This window comes from Dipteris shenzhenensis, chromosome 12 (genome assembly GCF_047967505.1).
Source record: "Dipteris shenzhenensis isolate YYH24624 ecotype China chromosome 12, Dip_SZ_1.0, whole genome shotgun sequence".
Lineage (NCBI taxonomy): Eukaryota > Viridiplantae > Streptophyta > Polypodiopsida > Gleicheniales > Dipteridaceae > Dipteris > Dipteris shenzhenensis.
This window is the reverse complement of record NC_141607.1, coordinates 14,605,424-14,626,123: the sequence shown is the minus strand read 5'-3', so window position 1 is coordinate 14,626,123 and position 20,700 is coordinate 14,605,424. Positions and strand designations below refer to the sequence as shown.

At 45.6% G+C, this 20,700-nt stretch overlaps 1 protein-coding gene across 1 annotated transcript in view; it reads left to right on the top strand.

Annotated features, from left to right (window-relative positions):
* Positions 1-953: 953 nt before the first annotated feature.
* LOC147895860 (endoribonuclease Dicer homolog 4-like) overlaps positions 954-20,700 on the top strand; it is a 92,491-nt gene continuing 72,744 nt past the window's right edge. Inside the window, exons 1-4 of the mRNA XM_087382432.1 lie at positions 954-1,213; positions 1,538-1,715; positions 12,762-12,875; positions 18,109-18,243. Of these exons, the coding sequence (XP_087238558.1) occupies positions 1,116-1,213; positions 1,538-1,715; positions 12,762-12,875; positions 18,109-18,243 (525 nt within the window). The 5' untranslated portion in view covers positions 954-1,115. The remainder of the gene's footprint in view (positions 1,214-1,537; positions 1,716-12,761; positions 12,876-18,108; positions 18,244-20,700) is intronic.

Here is a 20,700-nt window from a genome sequence, read left to right as displayed (position 1 = left end):
AAGCTAACTGGTTGGGAATGCTTTATCGGTGGCTTAATGGAATCCTAAGGTGGTGTGTTAATGAGGCTTGTTGAGTGGCGGGTGATTCCTCCCATACAAGCTCGTGTTTACAACGACTGCAGTGCTTCTGTAAACTTGTCAGCGGATGCAATGCTCCTATAAACTCTTGCTGCATCCTGATGAGGGTGAAGGTCATGGTGAGAAGAGGGTCTGCGAGAGGGAGAAAAGCGTGGTGTGGACCACCACAGTGATGGCTATTCTCCAATTCTATTTCCTCCTCCCTGGGCGGGTAGGTGGTGTGAATCCAACCTAAAAGAAGGTGTAGCCTTCTAGACACTCTTAACTTTATTCCCCCAAATTGAAAAAGTGTCCTAAGCAACACCTACCCTTGCTTGTAAAGGTGAGACCTCCACTAACAATTATCAAAGCCGAAATGGAGGTCTCACTTTTGTTTTGGGGGGGACTCACTCACCCATGCACCCACCCATTTTGACGCTACCGAGGGGTAGCGCCCTATGCCTACGAAGCAAGCTATTGAGGATTGAATGAGGGTTGGCAGGCATTGAACCCTACCACTGGGGACCGGACTGCTGCCACAACGTCCTCGAAGGTCTCACCTTATCCCAAAAAAAAAACACTGACTCACACCCACTCACCCACCCAATTGGTCCTATCGAGGCGCCTCGCCCTGCGCCAACTAAGCAACGAGCTGCTGGGGATCGAACGCAAGCAGCCCTACAACTGGCCTGCGAGGGCGTTCTCCGGGCAAGCAAATTTACGTTCCAAGAGAAGGCTTTATCGTAATGTACTGTCGTATATATATTTTATATATATATATATAGAGGCAGATACTTTCTTTATGAAAAAGTAATGATATTTTATTGACAACACAACCACGGAAGTTACGTTGTTTGTACGTTGTCGTCAAGCTCTTCGATGGCGCTTTTAAACGTTTACCCGCGACCGATGCCCAGAGCCAAATCGTGAGCTTCTCGTTAAGATCCAATCGGTTCAGAACCGTTAGTAAGTTGTTGATCCGATTGGCTCTCAACAGAGCATTCGCCTCGCCTTCTCAGCATCCATTCACGATCGCTTGACGAATTCGGGCTAGCTTCATGTTGCTTCCACATGAGACCATGGACCATGCCTCTACACCTTCCAGCGAATCCCCCCCCGAGGTCCTTCGCCCATCTGCAGAGAGTATAGCTCGGAGGTAACTCAAATAATGAGCATCCTGTTGTTACTAGATTCTACTATCAGTCCTTAAAAGAATTTGGTGGTGCGCAGTTTTAGGCAGTTATAATGTTATCAGAAACGATTGTTTAGCAATACAGCTTCAATTTTCGAAGAATTGCACGGATCATATTAAGTACCTAAACTGAGTGTAAGCGTTATTGACTGGGATTCCACCTCTCTCAAAAAGACTTGATTGAGGACAAACTAAACGAACAGCTTTAAAACATTGGGACACGCTCGAATAAAAGATGCGCTGACATAGCATGGCAGATCGTCTACAACTTTTGCATTTGCTGTGCAGATACCAGATCGATTTTCTGCAGAAAGCGAAACAAGCAAATATAATCGTCTGCCTCGAGACAGGTTGTGGGAAGACACTAATAGCAGTTCTACTTCTGAAGGCTTTATCAAACCTCTTTTCGTGTCCACAACAGAGCGTTTCTGTGTTTCTCGTTCCAACTGTACACCTCGTTGAGCAGGTTAGTCTCACAAACTTCATTATGAATGATAAGTTATAGCTAATGACATATTTTGCCGGAACAATTGAGGAATTCATAATGCGATACATGAAAAATGAGTAGAGGATTTCTAGGCAGCGATAAGTAGTTCTCTAATGCAATAGCTTCTGGCCTTGGCCCACATGTCCCAGCTTCTAGATGATGGGGGCCTATCTCTTCTTTCGTTGTCAGAATGCAGGCAGTGACTCCCCAAGCCCTTGTTGTAATCACCACGTGCTTTGGTCCTTTGAGGTTTCTCCTTTCCAAAAGATAGACCACCTTCTAGCGTTTTCTTGTTCGGTTCAACCTGGCACTTGTCTCACCAAGGTCACTCTCGAAACTAGTGGGGTTTGTGAGTACAAATGCTGAGATTGAATTCCAGTGCAAGAACGTATATTAAAACTATTGCAATGAGGCAAAATAAAAATAGCATGTATAAGGCTGGTTAGGACGCTTGATTCTTATGGGAAGGAAGAACGACCTGCTAAAAGATGTAACCCAAGTGAGGCACAATGGCTTAGTTTCACTCTACCATGATGTTATCATGATTTTGGTACTTGCATTTTCTTTTGTACTGTCCATACTCATGGTCTTCTTTGAAGGAGGAGAGGATCCTTAGTGTCGATTTCAAGTTTCATCATCCAACAACTTTGCTCCTTCCATTTGGTCCAAGATCAATTAAGCCATGCCCCTCCTGAAAGAGGTAGTGATATCGTCCTCGGATCTCATAATAGACTGTGTGGACACATAGAAAATGCTCCTCTGTCTCGATTTCCTCCATCTAGCATAGTGTGCAAGTCCTTTGCTCTCTGGGTATGCCTGCAGCTCTCGTGCCTCAATCCGCAGCTGATGTGATGAGACTCGCAACTAATCAATGGCAACCCTCAGTGCATGTGAGACTCTTGTCCTCGAGATACTGAGGTCCGATGACAAGACCGTGCCCTGAGACCCTCAGGAAGTGGCCATGGTAGAACTGGATCTTGGTGGAGAACTCCTCTCTCCCCCAAGTCCTAGATGTATGGAGTTGGAGGAGGTCCAACCATATGATACGGTTAATCTCATCTCGTGGGATCATCTCGGGTGGTGCATTCAGACTGTACTGAAAGGGGGGAAGTTTGTCCATTTGAATGCTGTGACTACCAAACCACATGGATATCCGTGCATACCATGCCGTATCAACACCGCTCTCTACTAGTCGCCCGGAGGACTCTAATGCTAACCTCGGTAATCTCCACTGGGTAAGGCCTAGACTCTATGGAGGAACATCACTGTTTGAAAGATGGCATCAACCTGGAGGCGGGTCATGGCAAACTTTGCATGTATAATCTGATGGGGGACGGAGGGCTTACTCCGAATCATCTTGGATTCCATAGTCACGTGTAGCCTCTCAAATCTCCTCCACTCTGTCGTTGAAATATCACTTCCCCAGAATCGTACTGCATACATGGTAGTTGGTCTCACCAGCGTGTCAAAAAGCCAACCCTTCGTCGGAGGGTTCTGGAAGTGTGTCTGGAAGCATCGCCTCTCTAGTTGGGCCAAAGCACCCTGTCCTTGTGTGAGTCGTGCCGTATCTGCATGGATCATTATGAAACCTAGTCCGGTGAATACTATCCCAAATATGTGTAAGATTGCGCTATCTCCATAGGCTTGTCATGGTACGTGAAGCTATGGCGATGGGACACTGCTAGCGAGGTATTGAAGATCATAACCTTGGTTTTCCCAAGGTTAACTGTCAAGTCTCTCTCTTTGTGGAACATCTCCAGAGCCTCTAGATGTTTCTGCAGTCCCTCTGCTGAGGATGATATGAGGACTATGGCATTGGCGTACATCAATATCTGCACCATCAGGTCAGCCAGAAACGAATCCTCTCCACCTAGGCGATCAACAAAAGAAGTGATCTCATATGCTCTCTGGGAGCTGCAACTCTTGTAACCTCCTGATTAGGCGAGAGCGTGGGACGGTATCAAATGCCTTACGAAAGTCTATGAAGCAAGTGTAGACTCAACTTCGCCTCCCCGATAATAGCCCTCAGGGTGAAAATGTGGTCCAGGGTGGAGTGTTGTGTCCGAAAACTTGTGTGCCCAAGTACCTGCTGCCCATGATCCTTTGTGGTTGTTGATCTCCCTTTCTAGTACCGGCCCATATATCTTAGCCAAAGTGTGGCTAATCATAAGTGCGGTAGTTCCCAGTGTCCATGGGATCACCTGCCTTGTGTATCGGTACTATGGTGGTGGTGCTCTAGGTAGGTGGGAAGCCATGCCATACGGCATGGTTGAACAGCTGTGCTAGTATCAGGGTCAAGATCTCTTGCCCATGTGCAAAATGCTCAGTGCGTAGTCCTTCATGATCTGGTGATCTCCGGTTATGAAGCCGGAGAAGGGCAGCTCGTACATTCTGCACAGTAAACAAATGGCACGTAGTGGGTCTAGGCATAGAGGACATATCAGGTGGTGCCTGACCTGGGACATTATATAGAGAGCATGCATATGTATGCCAAACTGCTGGATCTATGATGGGGATGGGCGACTTCTCCTCTGACAAGAGCCCCATCCCATAGTAGGGTCTCCCTCGCGAAAGGAGCTGATCACCTCATCCATTCTGTGCATGAGGAAAGCCCGCTTCTTACGTCGTGTCACTCGGCGTGAGATCCGTTGTGCCTCTGGTGAAGTCAAGTGTCCCAGTGCTCGCTCACGTGTAAGGTGGGTTCTCATCTCTCTGCACTCATCATCGAACCAAGGGTTTTGGGGCATCTTCCCATCTAGAACACATGCGGATCGTGTCGTGGGAAAGGATCGGGTGGCAACATCCTGTATCATTGAGGTAAGGGTGTTTAATGTATGTGCGAGGTCCATCCCCTCTCCAAGTAGTACTGGAAGCTCAGAAGCCAGGTGGCTCACGTACACCATGTCAAGAGCATTGTCAAAATGGATTTGAACGCGAGTGGGTGGCGGGGGGGCCCTCCTCATGGCTGGCATGGCGATCTTTATCTAGAAGGTAAGGTATGTCCGAGTGGAGGAGGAGGCACAATAAAATCATGTATCTGTGGGGCAAAGGCTAGTGGACCGAGCAGGTAGTCCACCGTACTACTCCTCCCTCCATGTGGGAAACAAGTGAGCCCGCTTGATGATGGCCATCTTTGGAGACCGCTATATATGATCAGGTCATGTATAGCCCCTAGCTTGAGTAGATGCCTCCCATATGCTGTCACTGGTGCATCTACATCTGCCGATTGCCTCACGATCCCCAGCTCTACTACATCCATCTCTGGTACTATGAGGGAATCCTCATCGAAATCTAACAGGCCCACCTGTCTGTTCCTAGTACGTGCATTGAAGACAGAGAGAGAGAGAGAGAGAGAGAGAGAGAGAGAGCGAGAGAGAGAGAGAGATGTATTTACGCCTTCAGGAGGCTTTGTGGGCCTATGAGACAAGCACAAATAAAAAAAAGAGTAACCCATACAAGCCACGGTGGGCTGAGGCAAAGGGCATGTTAAGGCTCTTGCTGAGAGCTATGCTAAGCTAAGAAGCTCAAAAGCTCAAACTCAGAATTTAAAACTCAAAACTAGTATTCAGAATGCAACAACCGCATGTCGTGGTGGCTCTATTGGAAAAGTCACCTCACCCATCTGTAAGCAGCCATATGAGGAGAGCATGGGGGAGGTGTATTTAGGGTTAATATTAGGGCTGGCACATGGGCAGCATAATCACAGACAGAAGCATCGGTATGGGGCTGCCACATGGGCAGCACATAGGCTGCCATGTGGGCAGCACAATAAGGAATGTATCTGGCAGATGGAAGCTCTTCTGGTGGACGGATTTGGTATGGAATGGCCAGACGGTTGTCAGAAAAATTCTGGAGCAGATATGTGCAGAGATTCCAGCATGGAACAGAGGCGATGACATCAGCATCAGTACGGAACTGTTTACAGCAGGGATATGGGTCTAGACCAGAGGTTCCAGGGCAGGAGAATGCCCAAGAATGGCCCAGGACAGGTGACGCCTTGGAGCAGACCTGTATGGGCTGTTTTCAGAGGTTGTACAGGGCTATAACAGGTGCTCTAGGGCTGGAGCATGACCAGGAACAGGGCAGGATGGATTGCACGCGTTTTGGAGCATGCTTGGGCCTCAGAAATGGCCTGGAACTGGTTGGGCAGGGGCAAAAATGCCTGGGCCAGTGGCTACCTGCCACGTGGCCATGCACCAGCCCTTACATAAAGGGATCCATTTGGGCTCATTCCTTATCCACTGCAGCAGCATTTGAGGAGCAGCTTGGACTAGCAGACCAGCAGGTTTTGGGCCTGCATCCAGGAGGACCAAGAGGGAGCTGGGTGCCATAGACAGCTCAAGGAAGGGCTGCATCCTTGGCTGTCTTCCAGGGCAGCAAGGTGTAGGGCTCAAGGCACGGTGACAAAGTCTTCTAAAGCTCTATGGGACACGCAGGGTAGGGATCTAGAATTGCCACAGAGGTAGTAGGACAACATATTTTGGTAAGGACAGAGGACCACATTCTGGTGGGACTGTGGAGTATTTTGTATTGAGTCCACTGGACGGAAATATTAGGTGCATGCCCTCCCACCTACCATCTCTCTCCCCTCACCCTCCTGGAGGCTAGTAGGTCTAGCAGAAGCTCCCCTGCATTTTTCGTGGCATTTTCCTAGCTCTTGCTGCTGTTTGCTGCTGCTCTGGCTGTTTTCACTTCAAAACAATTTGCAAAGATAGCTTCATTCCACAACCATCTGTATATTCAAGCATGAGTTCAAGTATTTGATTTAGTCCGAAAGATTTTATCATTATGTCCATGGAAAGTGTAAAATATCCTCAACATCAGAGGTCTTACAGAAGGCGAGGGTTGTATGGACAACATTTGGTTCTCCAAACCCTGATTTAAAGAGAAAGGTCACAAAAGTAGATGCCGACACACACATAGACTTCTATACTTCTTTTAGTGCAGTTGTGCCTAGGGGAACTCAAGAGCGAGAAGAAAATATGACAAGCCTCAAGGTGGTGAGAGACAGATATGCCGACTATACCTCCATCTCCTGAGCATGCCATTGAGGACTCACAAGATGAGGTAGATGAGGCAGAGGAGCTTGATGCAAATGCCCTTTTTCAGCTGCGAATGCAAAGTGTAGCAGGAGCCGTGTCGCAGTTGCAACATGCTTTCACGGAGATTATGCAAGCTCCTCCTCCTATTGTTGCTCCCCCTGGAAGCACAAAGACAGCTCAGTAGAAACAGCAAAAGCATAAGAAGACTCGCAAACATGTATCTTTCGGTGGAAAGCCTTCAGATATGCCAACAATCACCCCTGTAAGCGGGTAATGCCAATAATTTCATTCAATGAATTAGGGGTTGCAAAACAGAGGTGAGTACCGACCTGTATGTCAGATGAAGAAAAACAAATCCTGTATGATACCAACAAGTGCTATATTTGCAAGGAGGAGGGCCACAGGGCTTTTGAGTGCCCACACAAGAAGAGGAAGTTTCCTCCGATTGAGCAGTGTGAGCATAAGGAAGAGAAGAGGAATGATCAGAGGAATAAGAAGCCTGAACCCACTGCTGGTCTTTTGCCAGACTTGATTGGGGCTGTTCAAAATATAGATGCTACTGAGTTATGTTGGGCATGGGACAAGATAAGAGACTAAACAGCTCTGATGTTCTTTGATCTGGGAGCCTAGGCCAACTTTATTTCTCCAGAGTTGGCTGGAAAGTTGGGGATACGGACATAAGAGATGGGTCCTTTGTGTGATGCGGATATGGCTTGCCCGGGGCTCAGCCAGCCAGTTACTCTTGTGATAGGCAAGTTGAGGATGCATATTCAGAGCTACGTGGACGCGGAAGAGTTCTATATTATGCCATTGAATGGTTGTGATGTGTTATTGGGGATACCCTAGCACTTTCGTGTTGGGGCTGTTTTGGATATGAAGAATAAAACAATCACAATCACTCACGGTGGCAAAACCCACGTTCTTGATGCTAAGTTGAAGGGAGAATCCATCCCTGTTATATTTTCTTCTGCCAGTGGCAACGTAATGAAAAAGCACCTTTCAGCGTACTTGGTGTTTGCATCTGAAAAGAAGTCACTAGAAGAAGAGTCTCATTTTTCTAAGCTGGAAATTCTTGTTTAGTTTAAGGAATGTTTTTCTAACTCACTTCCACAGGAGTTGCCCCTTGAGAGGCCAGAAGACTATAATCCTTGGTAGCAACCCTCCTAACTGACCTCCTTACAGGGTCAGTGCAGCCCAGCAAGAAGAAATTATGAACCAGGTCAAGGACTTGTTGGAGAAGGGGCTCTTCACCCTACTGCTTAGCCGTGCTCTTGGTCCAGATGAAGGATGGATCCTGGCGGATGTGCATCGATTACAGAGCCCTCAAGAAAATTACCATTAAGAACAGATTCCCTATGCCCAAGATAGATGATATTTTGGATAGGTTACAGGGGTTTGGAATGTTCAGCCGCATTGATCTGAAGAGTGGTTATCACCATATCAGAATTCAGCCAAAGGATGTGCACAAAACAACATTTCGTACCTTATTTGGTCTGTACGAGTTTCTTGTCATGCCATTTGGGCTAACGAATGCACCTGCCACCTTCAACAGAATGATGGACAGGATTTTTAGAGAACACCGAGCCTTTGTTGGCACCTTCTTTGATGACATCATCATGTTCTCTCAAGATGAGGTTGGACATAAGAAGCACCTGGCAATTGTTTTTGAGGAAGCATAAGTTGCTTGTCAGTGCCAAGAAAAGCGGATTTTTATGTATGAGATCCATTTCCTCGGGCACATTGTTTCCAAGGATGGAGTTAGGATGGACCCCGCCAAGGTAGAGGCCATCAGGAATTGGCCACAGCTGAAGAACATCCATGAAGTACACAACATTTTCTGGGCTTGTGCTCGTACTACATGAGGTTCATCCGGTATTTTGCAGAGATTGCATCTCCTTTACATGCCTTACAGAAGAAAAGGGTCACCTTCAGATGGGGCACCAAAGAAATTGCAGCTTTTGACCTACTGAAGGAGAAACTCTGCTCAGATCCTGTTATTATTTTGCTAGATCTTTGCAAACCCTTCGCTGTCCAAGCAGATGCATGTGGGAACAGCGTAGGAGGGGTACTTATGTAGGATGGTAGAGTGGTGGCATACGAGAGTAGATTGCTCCAGGATGCTGAAATGAATTTTGGCATCTATGAGAAAGAGATGTTGGCTGTCATACGTGCTCTTTCGACCTGGGAACATTGTCTTTTGGGTGCTGATTTTCATGTTCAGACTGATCACCAGTCCCTGCGATACTTTCTCACTTATAGGAAGTTGTTTGAGAAGCATATGAGGTGGGCAAATTTTCTTTCTATGTTTCATTTTCAGAATGTGCATGTGCCTAGGAAGAAAAATGTTGTTGTTGCAGATGCAATGTCTGTTAAGCCGCAAGTTTCAGCAGTAACCATTGCATATCATGATGAACTTGATGCCATGAAGGATCAATATGCCAATGATTCTGATTTTGCAAGGATTTATGATCAGTTGGTCGATGGACAGAGGCATGAGCACTATACTCTCAAAGAGGGTTTTTTGATGATGCATGGCAGACTGTGTGTCACGAAATAGTTGAGGCCAAAAGTGTTGACAGAGAGTCATGCTCCACCCTATGCAGGACACAGAGGCATTGATACCACTATCAAAGCTGTGGAGCACTATTTATTTTGGCAATCATTGAGGAAGGATGTTGAGGCATATGTCAGCATATGCATCACCTGCCAGAAGGTGAAATATGACAGATAGAAGCCGGCCGGACTACTGCAGCCTTTACCTATTCCCGATCGAACCTAGCAAAGCATTGCCATGGGTTTTATCTTCGATCTTCCTTATACACCATCGGGACATGATGGGATATGGACCATTATTTGCAGATTCAGCAAGCAGGCCCATTTTATTCCGGTATGGAAGAAGATTACAGCAAAATAGATGGCGAGACTTTTTATGTCTCACGTGTTTAAACATCACAGGATGCCTCAATCAATTGTCAGTGATCGAGACCCGCGAATGACAAGTCTTTTCAGGAGAGGTATCTTTGAGAATATGGGTACCACGCTAAATTTCTCATCCTCTTTCCATCTTGATTGTCTAGGGGGTCTGTTGCATCCAAGCTGTACTGAAAGGGGGGGGAATTGGTCCATTTGAATACCTTGGCCGGCGAACCATTTGGATACTCATACATACATGCCATGCTAACCCCACTATCTGCTACTAGTCTCTAGGATGATTCTAGTGCCAACCTCGGTAATCTTCAGCTAGGCAAAGTCCATACCCTATGAAGGGATGTCATTGTCCGGAAGATAGCATCAATTTGAAGTGGTGTCACGGCGAACTTTGCCTGTATTATGGAATAGGGTTTGAGGGATTACTCTGAATCATCCGGAACCCATAATCACCTGTGGTCTCTTAAATCTCCTCCAGTTAGTTGTTGAGAAGTAACTCCTCCAAAAGGGTGCTGCATACATGGTTGTCGGCCTCTCTAGTATGTCAAATAGCCATCTCTTTGGCAGAGAGTCCTAAAAGTGTGTCTAACAACACTACAACATGATTGAACATGTGTGCTGAGATTGGGGCTAAGACCTCCTATCCATGTGCAAAATGCTTAGTCCGCAATTCCTAATGATCTAGGCTCTCCAGTTGTGGAGCTGGCGCAATGCAGCTCGTCATGTTCTGTGCGGTGAACCTTTGTGCTAAGACCAAGGCTAAGACCTCATATCCATGTGCAAAATGCTTATTCTGCAATTCCTCACGATCCTGGGCTCTTTGGTTGTGGAGCCGACGCAATTCAGCTCGTCATGTTCTGTGCGGTGAACAAAGTGGATGTGGTGGTCTCAGCAAAGAGGACATGACAAGTGGTGCTTGGATTGGAACATCGTACATCAATGTCGTGTATGTGTGCCAAACGCATGGATCTGTGATGGGAATACGTGGCTTTCCCTCAGAGAGAATCCCCCATGCAGTGGTGGGGTCCCCTCCTCGGAAAGATTGGATCACCTCATCCATCCTATGTGAGAGGAAATCTTGTCTCTTACAGTGTGTTAGGCACCATGAGATCCACTGCGCCTCGGACATCGTTAGGTGTCCGAAAGCTCCCGCATGTATCAGGTAGGATCTCATCTCCTGGCACTCATCGTCATACAATGGGTTCTGTGGCATCTTCCCAGCTGGGGGGCATGATGCAGGTTGGGTCGTAAAGAATGATTTGGCTGCTGCGGCCTCACGAAGCACTGAAACAAGAGTGTCTATGGCATAGGTGAGATCTGCATCATCTCCAAGGGAGGTCGGTAGCTCATGATACAAGTGACTCAGATGTACTGCATCAAGGGCACAATCAAATTCTACCTGGACATCGCTGGGGGTCGGAGGGTCCGGTATGATGCATTTGCCATCCCTATATGTGCCCATTTCCCTTCGTGTCTTGCTGCCATAACTCGAACCATCCCCTCTCTGCAATGTTCTTGCGGCAAAAGCTTGAGATCATCATCCAGATATGTCCTTGTCCCCTTCAATGTTGCCCTCATGCTCATGAAGGTGGACCTATCTGGTGATCTCACTACCATGGGCTCGTTGGTGCGTAAGCCTTGCCCACTTTCCAGGCCCCTTAAAGGTGTGTTTGACACCCATCTTGGTGAGCAATGCCTCGGCATCTGCCATTTCGGTGTCACCCATTGTTAGGCATCCGTCAAGGACATTCAATGCTTCATTATTTCTTCTTTTCCATTCCTCCAAGGCATCAGAAATAAATTCCCTTTTGGGGCTGAGTGCCCTTCTTGACAATGTCTGTCCACTCCATTTCTGCTTTCCCCTCTATTTTTTGTTGAGAAAATTCTTCATGCTTCCCTTGCATGGTGGCCTGTAGGGCTGCTATGTCCTTGAGTTTTGCATTCTCTGCTTTGAACTCCTCTAGTGCTTTGCATGCATTCATTCCCTTCCCCTGTTGTGCTTGGAGGGTTTTCGTTTGTTCCTCGAGCATACTCAGCTCCTCATTCAAAAGTGGCTGGATCTCACCTTCCTCCATTTTGGGTACGTGTCTTTAATACCGTGTTTTCTGCTTGCAGGTTGGTGACTTTAGCTTCCAATTCCTTTATCATCAAGGCATGCTGGCTGGTCTTGGCATCCAATACCTTGGTCATCTCTTCCAATTGTATTTGCATTCAGTTTTCCATGTACTCATCTCCTCCTCTGTAGCCAACGCATGGTTCCTCAGTGTTTTCCCCTATCTTTTTCTGCAAATTCTCAATGTCTGCATCCTGCATTTTAGAGACCTCTTTCATTGTGGTAAGACATGCTTTGATGTGCTGGTCACTGATCTTCTGGGTGCTCCTCCAGATTGAACTGTATTTTCTGTTCTTCCCTCTGGTTCTTTTGTCAGGTGAATTGTCCATATCATTACCTCTGTGTGTGTGTGTGTGTGTGTGAGAGAGAGAGAGAGAGAGAGAGAGAGAGAGAGAGAGAGAGGTTCATTAAAGTCTGCTAAAGACCGATGGGTCTATGAAACTGATAGAAAACCTGATACAAGCAAAAGGGTGGAGCTACTAAGGGAGCATCCTAACCCATGCTAGAGAAAACTGTGTGGACATAGTCAATGATATCATCATACATGTCACCCTAGTCATAAAACATCTCTGGCATCAACATCCCCATGGGAGATGCTGTCTGATCAAATGTCAGGATACACCCAATGATGGACTAGGTAGTGTAGGCAAGAAGCCTGTGATAGATCGATGTCTGCTATCTGGATGAGTGGTCCATCGTGTCCTTCTGTTAGCTATCTGGTGCGCGACGAGCGCCACTGTAACCCCGATTGGCCGTATCCCAGGTCTGAAAATGGAAGAGAGAGTTTGTATGCTTGCAACGTGCATGTGTATGTTTTGAAAAAGAATTTGTGTTTCTAAGTACTCATATTGTACGTGCATCTTGAAAACAGAACCATTGCTACTCATTATTGAAGCAAACTAATTCTTTTTTTTTCTTTTTGGGGGGGGGGGGGGGATGCAGCAAGCAAATGTAATTGAGTCACTTGCAGGCCTTAAGGTGGGTCGTTACTGTGGTCAGAATGATAGGGGCTGGTGGCATCGACAGAAGTGGGAAGATGACACTCGTAATTTTGAGGTTGGTGCTACTTGCACTAACTGCTGAACTCTCGATCATCACTCATCTCTCTCACATGTAAAGGCAGATTTGTCTGGTTCATGTTTTGCTTTCATAAAAGTTGCATCATATAAAGTATCATAAGAGATATTTTGATGAATTTTCAATGGTTCCTTAAGAGAGGCATTGCTTTTTTGCTGTTAGATAACAGTGGAATGCTTCAGACTTTTCAATAGTATTGAGATGATTCGATGTTAGCTTTTATAACCTTTTGGGGTAAGTAGTGAACTAGAGAACGGGTAAGCTGGGCTTTATTGACCATCTCTACAACTGATTGCTCAAAGGCTTTTGTAGTAGACTTTGATGAGAGCAAGTATGCATAATGTTTTGTAAACTTTCCTACTCCAGGAAACATGCTACTGTTCCAATTGGTCTTATAGTTGATGTGTAATTGTAAGCATGTGTTTCACATCTCAGTTTTCCCTACAAACTTTCAGATGGAGATTAGGGTGCCAGTGCAAGAGCTCCCTCTCCATGTGTAGTAGTGATGATTTTAGAGTCTACATAAACTCTGAGGTTGTGTCTAGATGAGATTCGTAGAAACACACTTCCCAAGGCACACATAGAACATGACCAACAGGAATATGACACGGTAGATAGCAGAGCTACCAAGATGTGGGATGTTCTTTAAGCATCAATGATTCGACTCATTGATTGTATCTCATATTCCTAAGTATGTCTACATTATTTTAAGGTTTAGCAGGCTTGATGCATGTGCTTTGGTTTAGGTTTTACTTGAGGTACACTGGTAGATCACAAATGCTTCTATATGGGCGAGCTACCCAGGACTTTGTGCTAACTCTACAAGTGTTGATTGAAGACCACCCACATCAAACTGAAACTTGGCCTGGCTCGCATCCAACTTTCAGTATTTTACTACTAATGGTCTTGAGTTGCATCCAACTGGCTGAATTCTGTTTTAATCTAAAACGGTATAAAATATAGCAAATCACTTCAAATTCATGCTCAGTTGAAGAATGTCTGAAAATAACTTGGATTTACCACAAAATCAATGAACAAGTTGAATTTATGCAGAAGCACAAAAGCAGCCTAGACCAAAGCATAGATTTAATAAATCCAATGACTACTTAGTTGGAAGGTGGTGGCCTTATGTATCCTTTGTGTACCATGATATGCAAATTTGGATTGCTAGGTAAGGGCACTTGTCATGTGAAATTTTTTAGCGCGTGCTCCATGATGCCCATGCCAACCATACAACGTCATAGACAATGAGCATGTGAGTGATGAATCCATTAAGATAATACGTTAAACATAGGTTGACTTTAGGAGACCGGTGTCGTCCCCTGATCTCATAATAGGCTGGGTAGGTATATAGAAAATGCTCCTCTGTCTCAGACACTCCTAGTGTGCATAGCATACATATCCGCTGCTCTTTGGGTATGCCTGCTGCTCTCCGCGTCTTGATTTTCAACTGATGGGATGAAACGTGCATCTGTCCAATGGCAATCCTTAGTGCATGCGAGACTCCTCTGTCTTCGAGATACTGGGGTCTGATGATGAATCCCTCCTCCGATACTCTCAGGAAGTGGTCGCGGTAGAATTGGGACTTGATGGGGAGCTCTTGGTCCCCCCCCCCCCCCCTTTAGTCCGAGATGTATGAAGCTGGAGGAGATCGAACGGTATGATACGGTTAATCCCGTCTCACGGGGTCGACTCAGGGGGTGCGTCAGTGCTGTACTGAAAAGGGCGGAGCCTGTCCATCTGAATACTGTGCCTAGTAAACCATGTGGATATCCGTGCGTACCATGTGTCTGCCCCACTTTGTGCTAGTTGTTTGGATGACAATTAGAAGGGACATCTTGTTAACAGTTTTGCAAACATTTTTATTGTTGCCTTTAACCTCAAACCCATGTGGCTGGTCCATATAGACTTCCTCTTTTAGATCACCCTTTAGAAAAGTGGTTTTAACTCCCATCTAGTAAAGAGGCCAGCCATAATGAGTGGCAAGGGCTACTATCAATCTGATAGTATTATGCTTGGCTACTAATGCAAAGGTTTCATCATAGTCAATGCCTTCTTTTTGGGCATAACCCTTTGCAACCAGCTTGGATTTATACTTTTCCACACTTACATTACTCTTCCTTTTAATTTAGTAGACACATTTGTCACTGATGGAAGTCTTACTAACTCCCAAGTTTATTTTGTATGATTCTATCATATTCCTCTTTCATGGCTTCCTGCCAGTTGGGATTTTATCCTTGGTATCTTCATATATTTTAGGCTCGATATATTTTTCATAGTGGTCCATAATGCATGATTTGTTGGAAAGGTCACCTCCCCATTTGTAAGCCCCCATATGAGGAGAGCATGGGGGCGGGGGGTGAACCTAGGGTTTGAGTGTCTGTCACATGGGCATCTGATTGGATGCCATGTGGGCAAGAATCAAAGAGATGGAGGGTACCTGGAGCTAGGATGGATCTGCAGCAGCAAAAGGCGAAGCAGTAGCCAGCACAAGGAACCTGGAATAAAAAGCAATCACATGGCGCTGACATCTACAGGGTGTACGGCTCTGTACGGAACTGGGAGAGGGCCTGGCAGAGGCACAGTTATGGCAGGATGTGCAGGCGCAGATGTGGAGCAGCAAATATGGCTGTCAGTGGGCAGAAGGCATGCCTTATATAGGCTGGACTCCTGCCTTGAATGGAGGGCCAAAGGCCATGGAAGTTTGGGCCATAAAAGCCCCAGGTTGTGAGCTCTTATAGGGCTGGACCAGCCACAGACTGGTCGGCCAGTCTGCTGCAGGCTGGTTGGTATTTTTACCAGCCCTTGGGGCCCTATAAAAGGAGGTCCTTGAGGCCTCACTTCATATCACTTGCAGCAGCAGGAACCAGCAGATTGGAGCAGCCAAGGAATCCTCTCTTGGGCCTATATATCAGGAGGTGAAGAAGGTGACAAGGAGCTGCAGACTGAGAGCTGGAAGAGCTGCCCAACTAGGCTGGTGCAAAGACAGCAAGGTGGAAGGGATCTGGACGGAAAGTCTACAGAAGCTCGAGGTGGAGCACGCGGACTCGAGTCTAGAGATAGCCAGCAGATAGGAGAAGGACCTTGTGGTAAGATCAGAGGACCACATCATTGGTGGGACTCTGGATCTGTCTCTTTTGTATTGTGTCCATATTTGTGGACGGAAATATATATTTTGGTGGTTTCTCTATCTGGTTGGTTCATTGTCTATTGATGAGTCTGCACATCTATGTGACGCACATTAAGTAAAGAAGTTTGTGATTCCACACCTACACGGCTGGTGCAAAGACAGCAAGATGGAAGGGATCTGGACGGAAAGTCTACAGAAGCTCGAGGTGGAGCACGCGGACTCGAGTCTAGAGATAGCCAGCAGATAGGAGGAGGACCTTGTGGTAAGATCAGAGGACCACATCATTGGTGGGACTCTGGATCTGTCTCTTTTGTATTGTGTCCATATTTGTGGACGGAAATATATTTTGGTGGTTTCTCTATCTGGTTGGTTCATTGTCTATTGATGAGTCTGCACATCTATGCGACGCACATTAAGTAAAGAAGTTTGTGATTCCACACCCACACCGCACACTGTGTGAGCTCCTGGGCATTACTATAAGTCTTCCGCTGTGTGTACCCTCTGTTGGGTCATTTCTAACATGATTCACATTGAGCCTATTATGTGCCCTTTGTACCATTGTAGATCTTTTGAACCCTTCCTCATTGGTTGAGGGTTCATCAATAACACAACCTTCTTTGATGTTTCATAAAACCATCTCGGTACGTTCCTTTACAGGTTCGATTTTATTTCATGAAGGCTCTTCAGCAAATAGGTGGTTTAGTCTCTCTTTCTACCACTTGCTGAGTGATAGGATAGAATGATGTATCTTGTTGTGTAGTATAACGAGTTCCTCCTTCATCAAAGATTACATTGCTGCTAGTCATGATATTGCGTGCTTTAGGATTCCAAATTTTGTAGGCCTTGTGATCATAGCCAACAAATGGCCTTGTGATCATCACTATAGTCAACAAATGGCCTGGCTGGCCCATGTGAGTGCCCGCAAGTTAACCTGAGAAGCATGTGCACTGCCTACGTAGCAGCCAGATTGCTGCCCGCATGTCAGCTATTCCCATCCCTCTTCCCCATGTTCTCCTCATATGGGGGCTCATGGGTGGGGAGGTGACCAATCTATTCCAACACCACCACACCCCAAGTGAAGACTTGTAGGATCCTCCTCAATTACTCAGAGAGTACAGCTAAATCCTTTGTGCTGAAGGGCAACTCCATAAACAATGACAATTGTCTCCAAGTCTCCAGCGTTGCAATGGTAAAAGGTCCCATGCCTCCTCATTTGCTCCAGCAGCGAGCCCATGGGTAGGGCTTCGTGGGCCACCAATCATCAGGAGTATGAAATCTTCCTGGTGCAAAGGCTAGTCCATAGGTGGGGTTAGAATTTGGTAATGACCTTGAGGAATGTCGCTGTGTAGGTGGGGTCCAAGATAAACCTCTAGCTATAGATGTGTATCAGAAGAAGAATGGGAAGAGAGGATGAGATGAGAGTGGGAAAAGCAGAGAGGAAAGGGAAGCTTGACACAGCCCTACAGGCCCTGAATTTCGAGGAGCTCTATAGGGCTTGCACCAGTCCCAAGAAGGGTCTGAGAGAAGAGAAAAGGGGGCAAATCAGTAGAAGGGGGAGAAATGGTAGGCAGGAAAAAGGGGGGAAGGGGGCTGGCTGGACAGGCAACCGCTCTGGCAAAAAGCACCCAAGGTGGGTGGAGAAGAAGCAATTCCTTGGGATGGGCTTTGAGCTGTTGAAGAGGACAAACACTGGCTGTGAGAAGGCGCAGCCAGCAAAAGACACACACAGAGGAAGGGTTGGCAAAAAATGAAGCAAAGGGATGCAAAAATCCAGTGCAAGGTGCTCAAGGTGAGGTCAAAACATAGGGGGGTTGGACAACCCAAAACGGGCTGCAAGCCAGGTGGAAAGGGCGAGGGAGGAAGCGATTCAACCAGAAAAAGCCACAGGAGAAGGGAGAGGAAAGCAGCGTGGAAAGAGAGGAGGAGGCAGAGGAGGGTGGCTGTAGGGAGGCAGAAGGGAGCTAGTAGGAGTGACAATTTTGTGTTCTTTCTCTCTTACTTTGTCCCATCCAAGTTCATTTTAATGTTACATGGAAGCAAGCTGGTCATGTTACTTATGCTCTCCTATTTTCCATGATCCAGGTTCTTGTGATGACACCTCAAAAACTCCTCAATATTTTGCGCCATTCTTTAATTAAGATGGAGACAATCAAGGTGCTTGTTTTTGACGAATGCCATCATTGCCAAAAAGGCCATCCATATGCTCGGATCATGGAGGTTTGCCTCAATTTTTTAATATAAAGCAAAATTTTCTGTGGTTGTGGAAATGAATGAAGAAATGCAGGGGCTAAAGAATGTATTGCAGATGCTGAAAGGATGGATCAAGGTGTGATTGTGCATATTTCATATAAACTCCCCTGTGTGCAATTTTGGGAAACTAAGATTTATCTTCTATGTTTTACGTTGTAAGCTTCCTAAACCCGTGCAGCAGCTTATGATGAGCAGGATGAAGACTTGGTGAATCTGAGATTTGAATGGTTAAGAACTGATATACCAAATAATTAGTTTGCATAGTAGAGATATTGAGATGGCTTCTGCAGTTCAACATTGCCACATAATCAATCAGTGTAATTTAGAAATTCTGGAACCCGTCTGTAGATGGACTACCTATATATTTCAAGTTGGACATGGCTTGGAAGCTGTTTGAATATACTGCTCTTGGAATGTTTTTAGTTGGTTATTGATCTGCTCATGGTCAGTTGCATAGATAGCTCTGCTCATAATAACGTGGTTGAAACTTTGTTTTTAAATTTGGCTTGATATAATAAAAATCTCTGGTTTGGATTGATTTGGGTCAAATAGTGTCGATGAATCTGCATATCTTGGTTTACCTAAAATTTCCTTTTGGACCTTACAAAATTTATCCTCCACGTTGACTTGAAAAACTACAAGGCAATTTATTGTGAATTAATATGTACTGTTGTTGGGAAAGTAGTAATGAACTATGGATTGAGTTTATTATTTCATCCTTGGGGTGATTTGGTCATTACAAATTACTAACCTGCTCCTAGAATGGTAGCTTAGACCTTAGGGCCTATGTGTGAGACCACCCACTACTTTATGGCATGGGTGTGAGAAAGGCCTTGCTGTCCCATATTTGTATATACACTCATAAATGAATCTTTAGTTTGTACAGCTGAGTCTTTTGCTCAAGCTAAACTCAACAAGGAGTTTTCTATTTTGTCCATGTGCAGCTTCACATGCTACTGTTGTGAGTCCAGCCCATGACTCAATTCTTTCCCAAGTCAAAAGGTACATCTTGTTAACTGTTCTGCACGAGTTGGTTTCCATTGGATATTTTTACCCTAGCTCTAGGGATTTCCTAGCCTGACCTCCTGCTATACTAGTCTTCAGCTGGAGTCAGGACTGCCGCTGCTTCATTTGGTATCAGAGTCTTATCACTGAAATTTGGAGCATGTAATCTTGAGTCTATGCCATGCCTGTATGCAAAATCATTTCGTGGGAAGTGAATCCAATCATGAGATGCCACATGTCAGCCAAAAATCTTGTCGAAATACGAGAGTTGCCAGAATTTAGATTTTCTTACATCATTGGATTTGGGATGATCTCCTGTGTCCAGAACACTAGTGCTTGCTGCAAAATTCTGTTTTTGGAGCTGTTTTTTGTACATGTGTCATGGTGCCAGGAATTACCTACAAAAGCTAGCATAAGAAGGTGTACCCCATCAATTTCTGACCAGATTTGATAAGTGTGTCTCTCGAGGATCTCCAATGGGTGTACCAAGTTTCATTTCAATTGGATCAGGTTTACCTGATTTCTATGCAAAAACCCCTTTCTGGCCGGCATTACTGTCATTTCAATGTGATACTAGCAAAGTTCCAAAACTTTTTTTTTTTTTTTTGCAAAAAGAGACTTCTATTAAGTATCAAAGAAAAACTGTTAGAGCAAGCTCCATACGGGATACATCATGCAATGCACGAAAAGCTCAAGAGCCAAAAAGAAAGGATTGAGGCTGATAGTGCCATCTCAATCCGGTAGAAACCTCCGAGAAAAAGGGAGAACCTCTCCTAACTCGAAGAAATATAGTCCTTCTAGAAGAGGCTGCCCGTGAAGGGCCTTGCATGCTAGCCCATATGGCTATCAAAGTGTGAACTGTGTCAGACCAAATACCCGTGAACACCTGTAATGGGTGTATCTGGGTGCCATCCAAGGCCTCAGTACATTTGGCTCTCCAAATGTGCCCTGCCGGCGGACCGAGAGTGCCCAAGAAGAAGGCTCACCCTCATAAAACACCTGGGGCCCGGTAAGAGATAACCAAGTTCCAAAACTTTCGGGGATTACCTATCATGATCTCTTCTCATGCTTTATTGAATCATGTTCATGTTTTTAATTTGTGGATTGAAGGAAAAAAACTGTGAATTTTCAAAAATAGGGTTTTGAAGGTAATTTCCAAAATTGATTCCCCTCGGTGCTTAGCTTGACTTAGGGATTATACTGAGATTTAGTCCTTTTCAGAAAAGAGAGATTTCAGAAGATGTAATGCCTAACAAGAAATCGGGAAACCAGTCCAAAAGAACACGAGATGATTGAATCACATCCTATACTTGAGAAAGACTTAAATGAGGAGACTATCAGGGCTAGGGGCATTGCTCTTTTAGGTTTGGGATTAAAGGGGAATGCGTTAGGGTAATAATTTTGTTATTATTGAGGCTA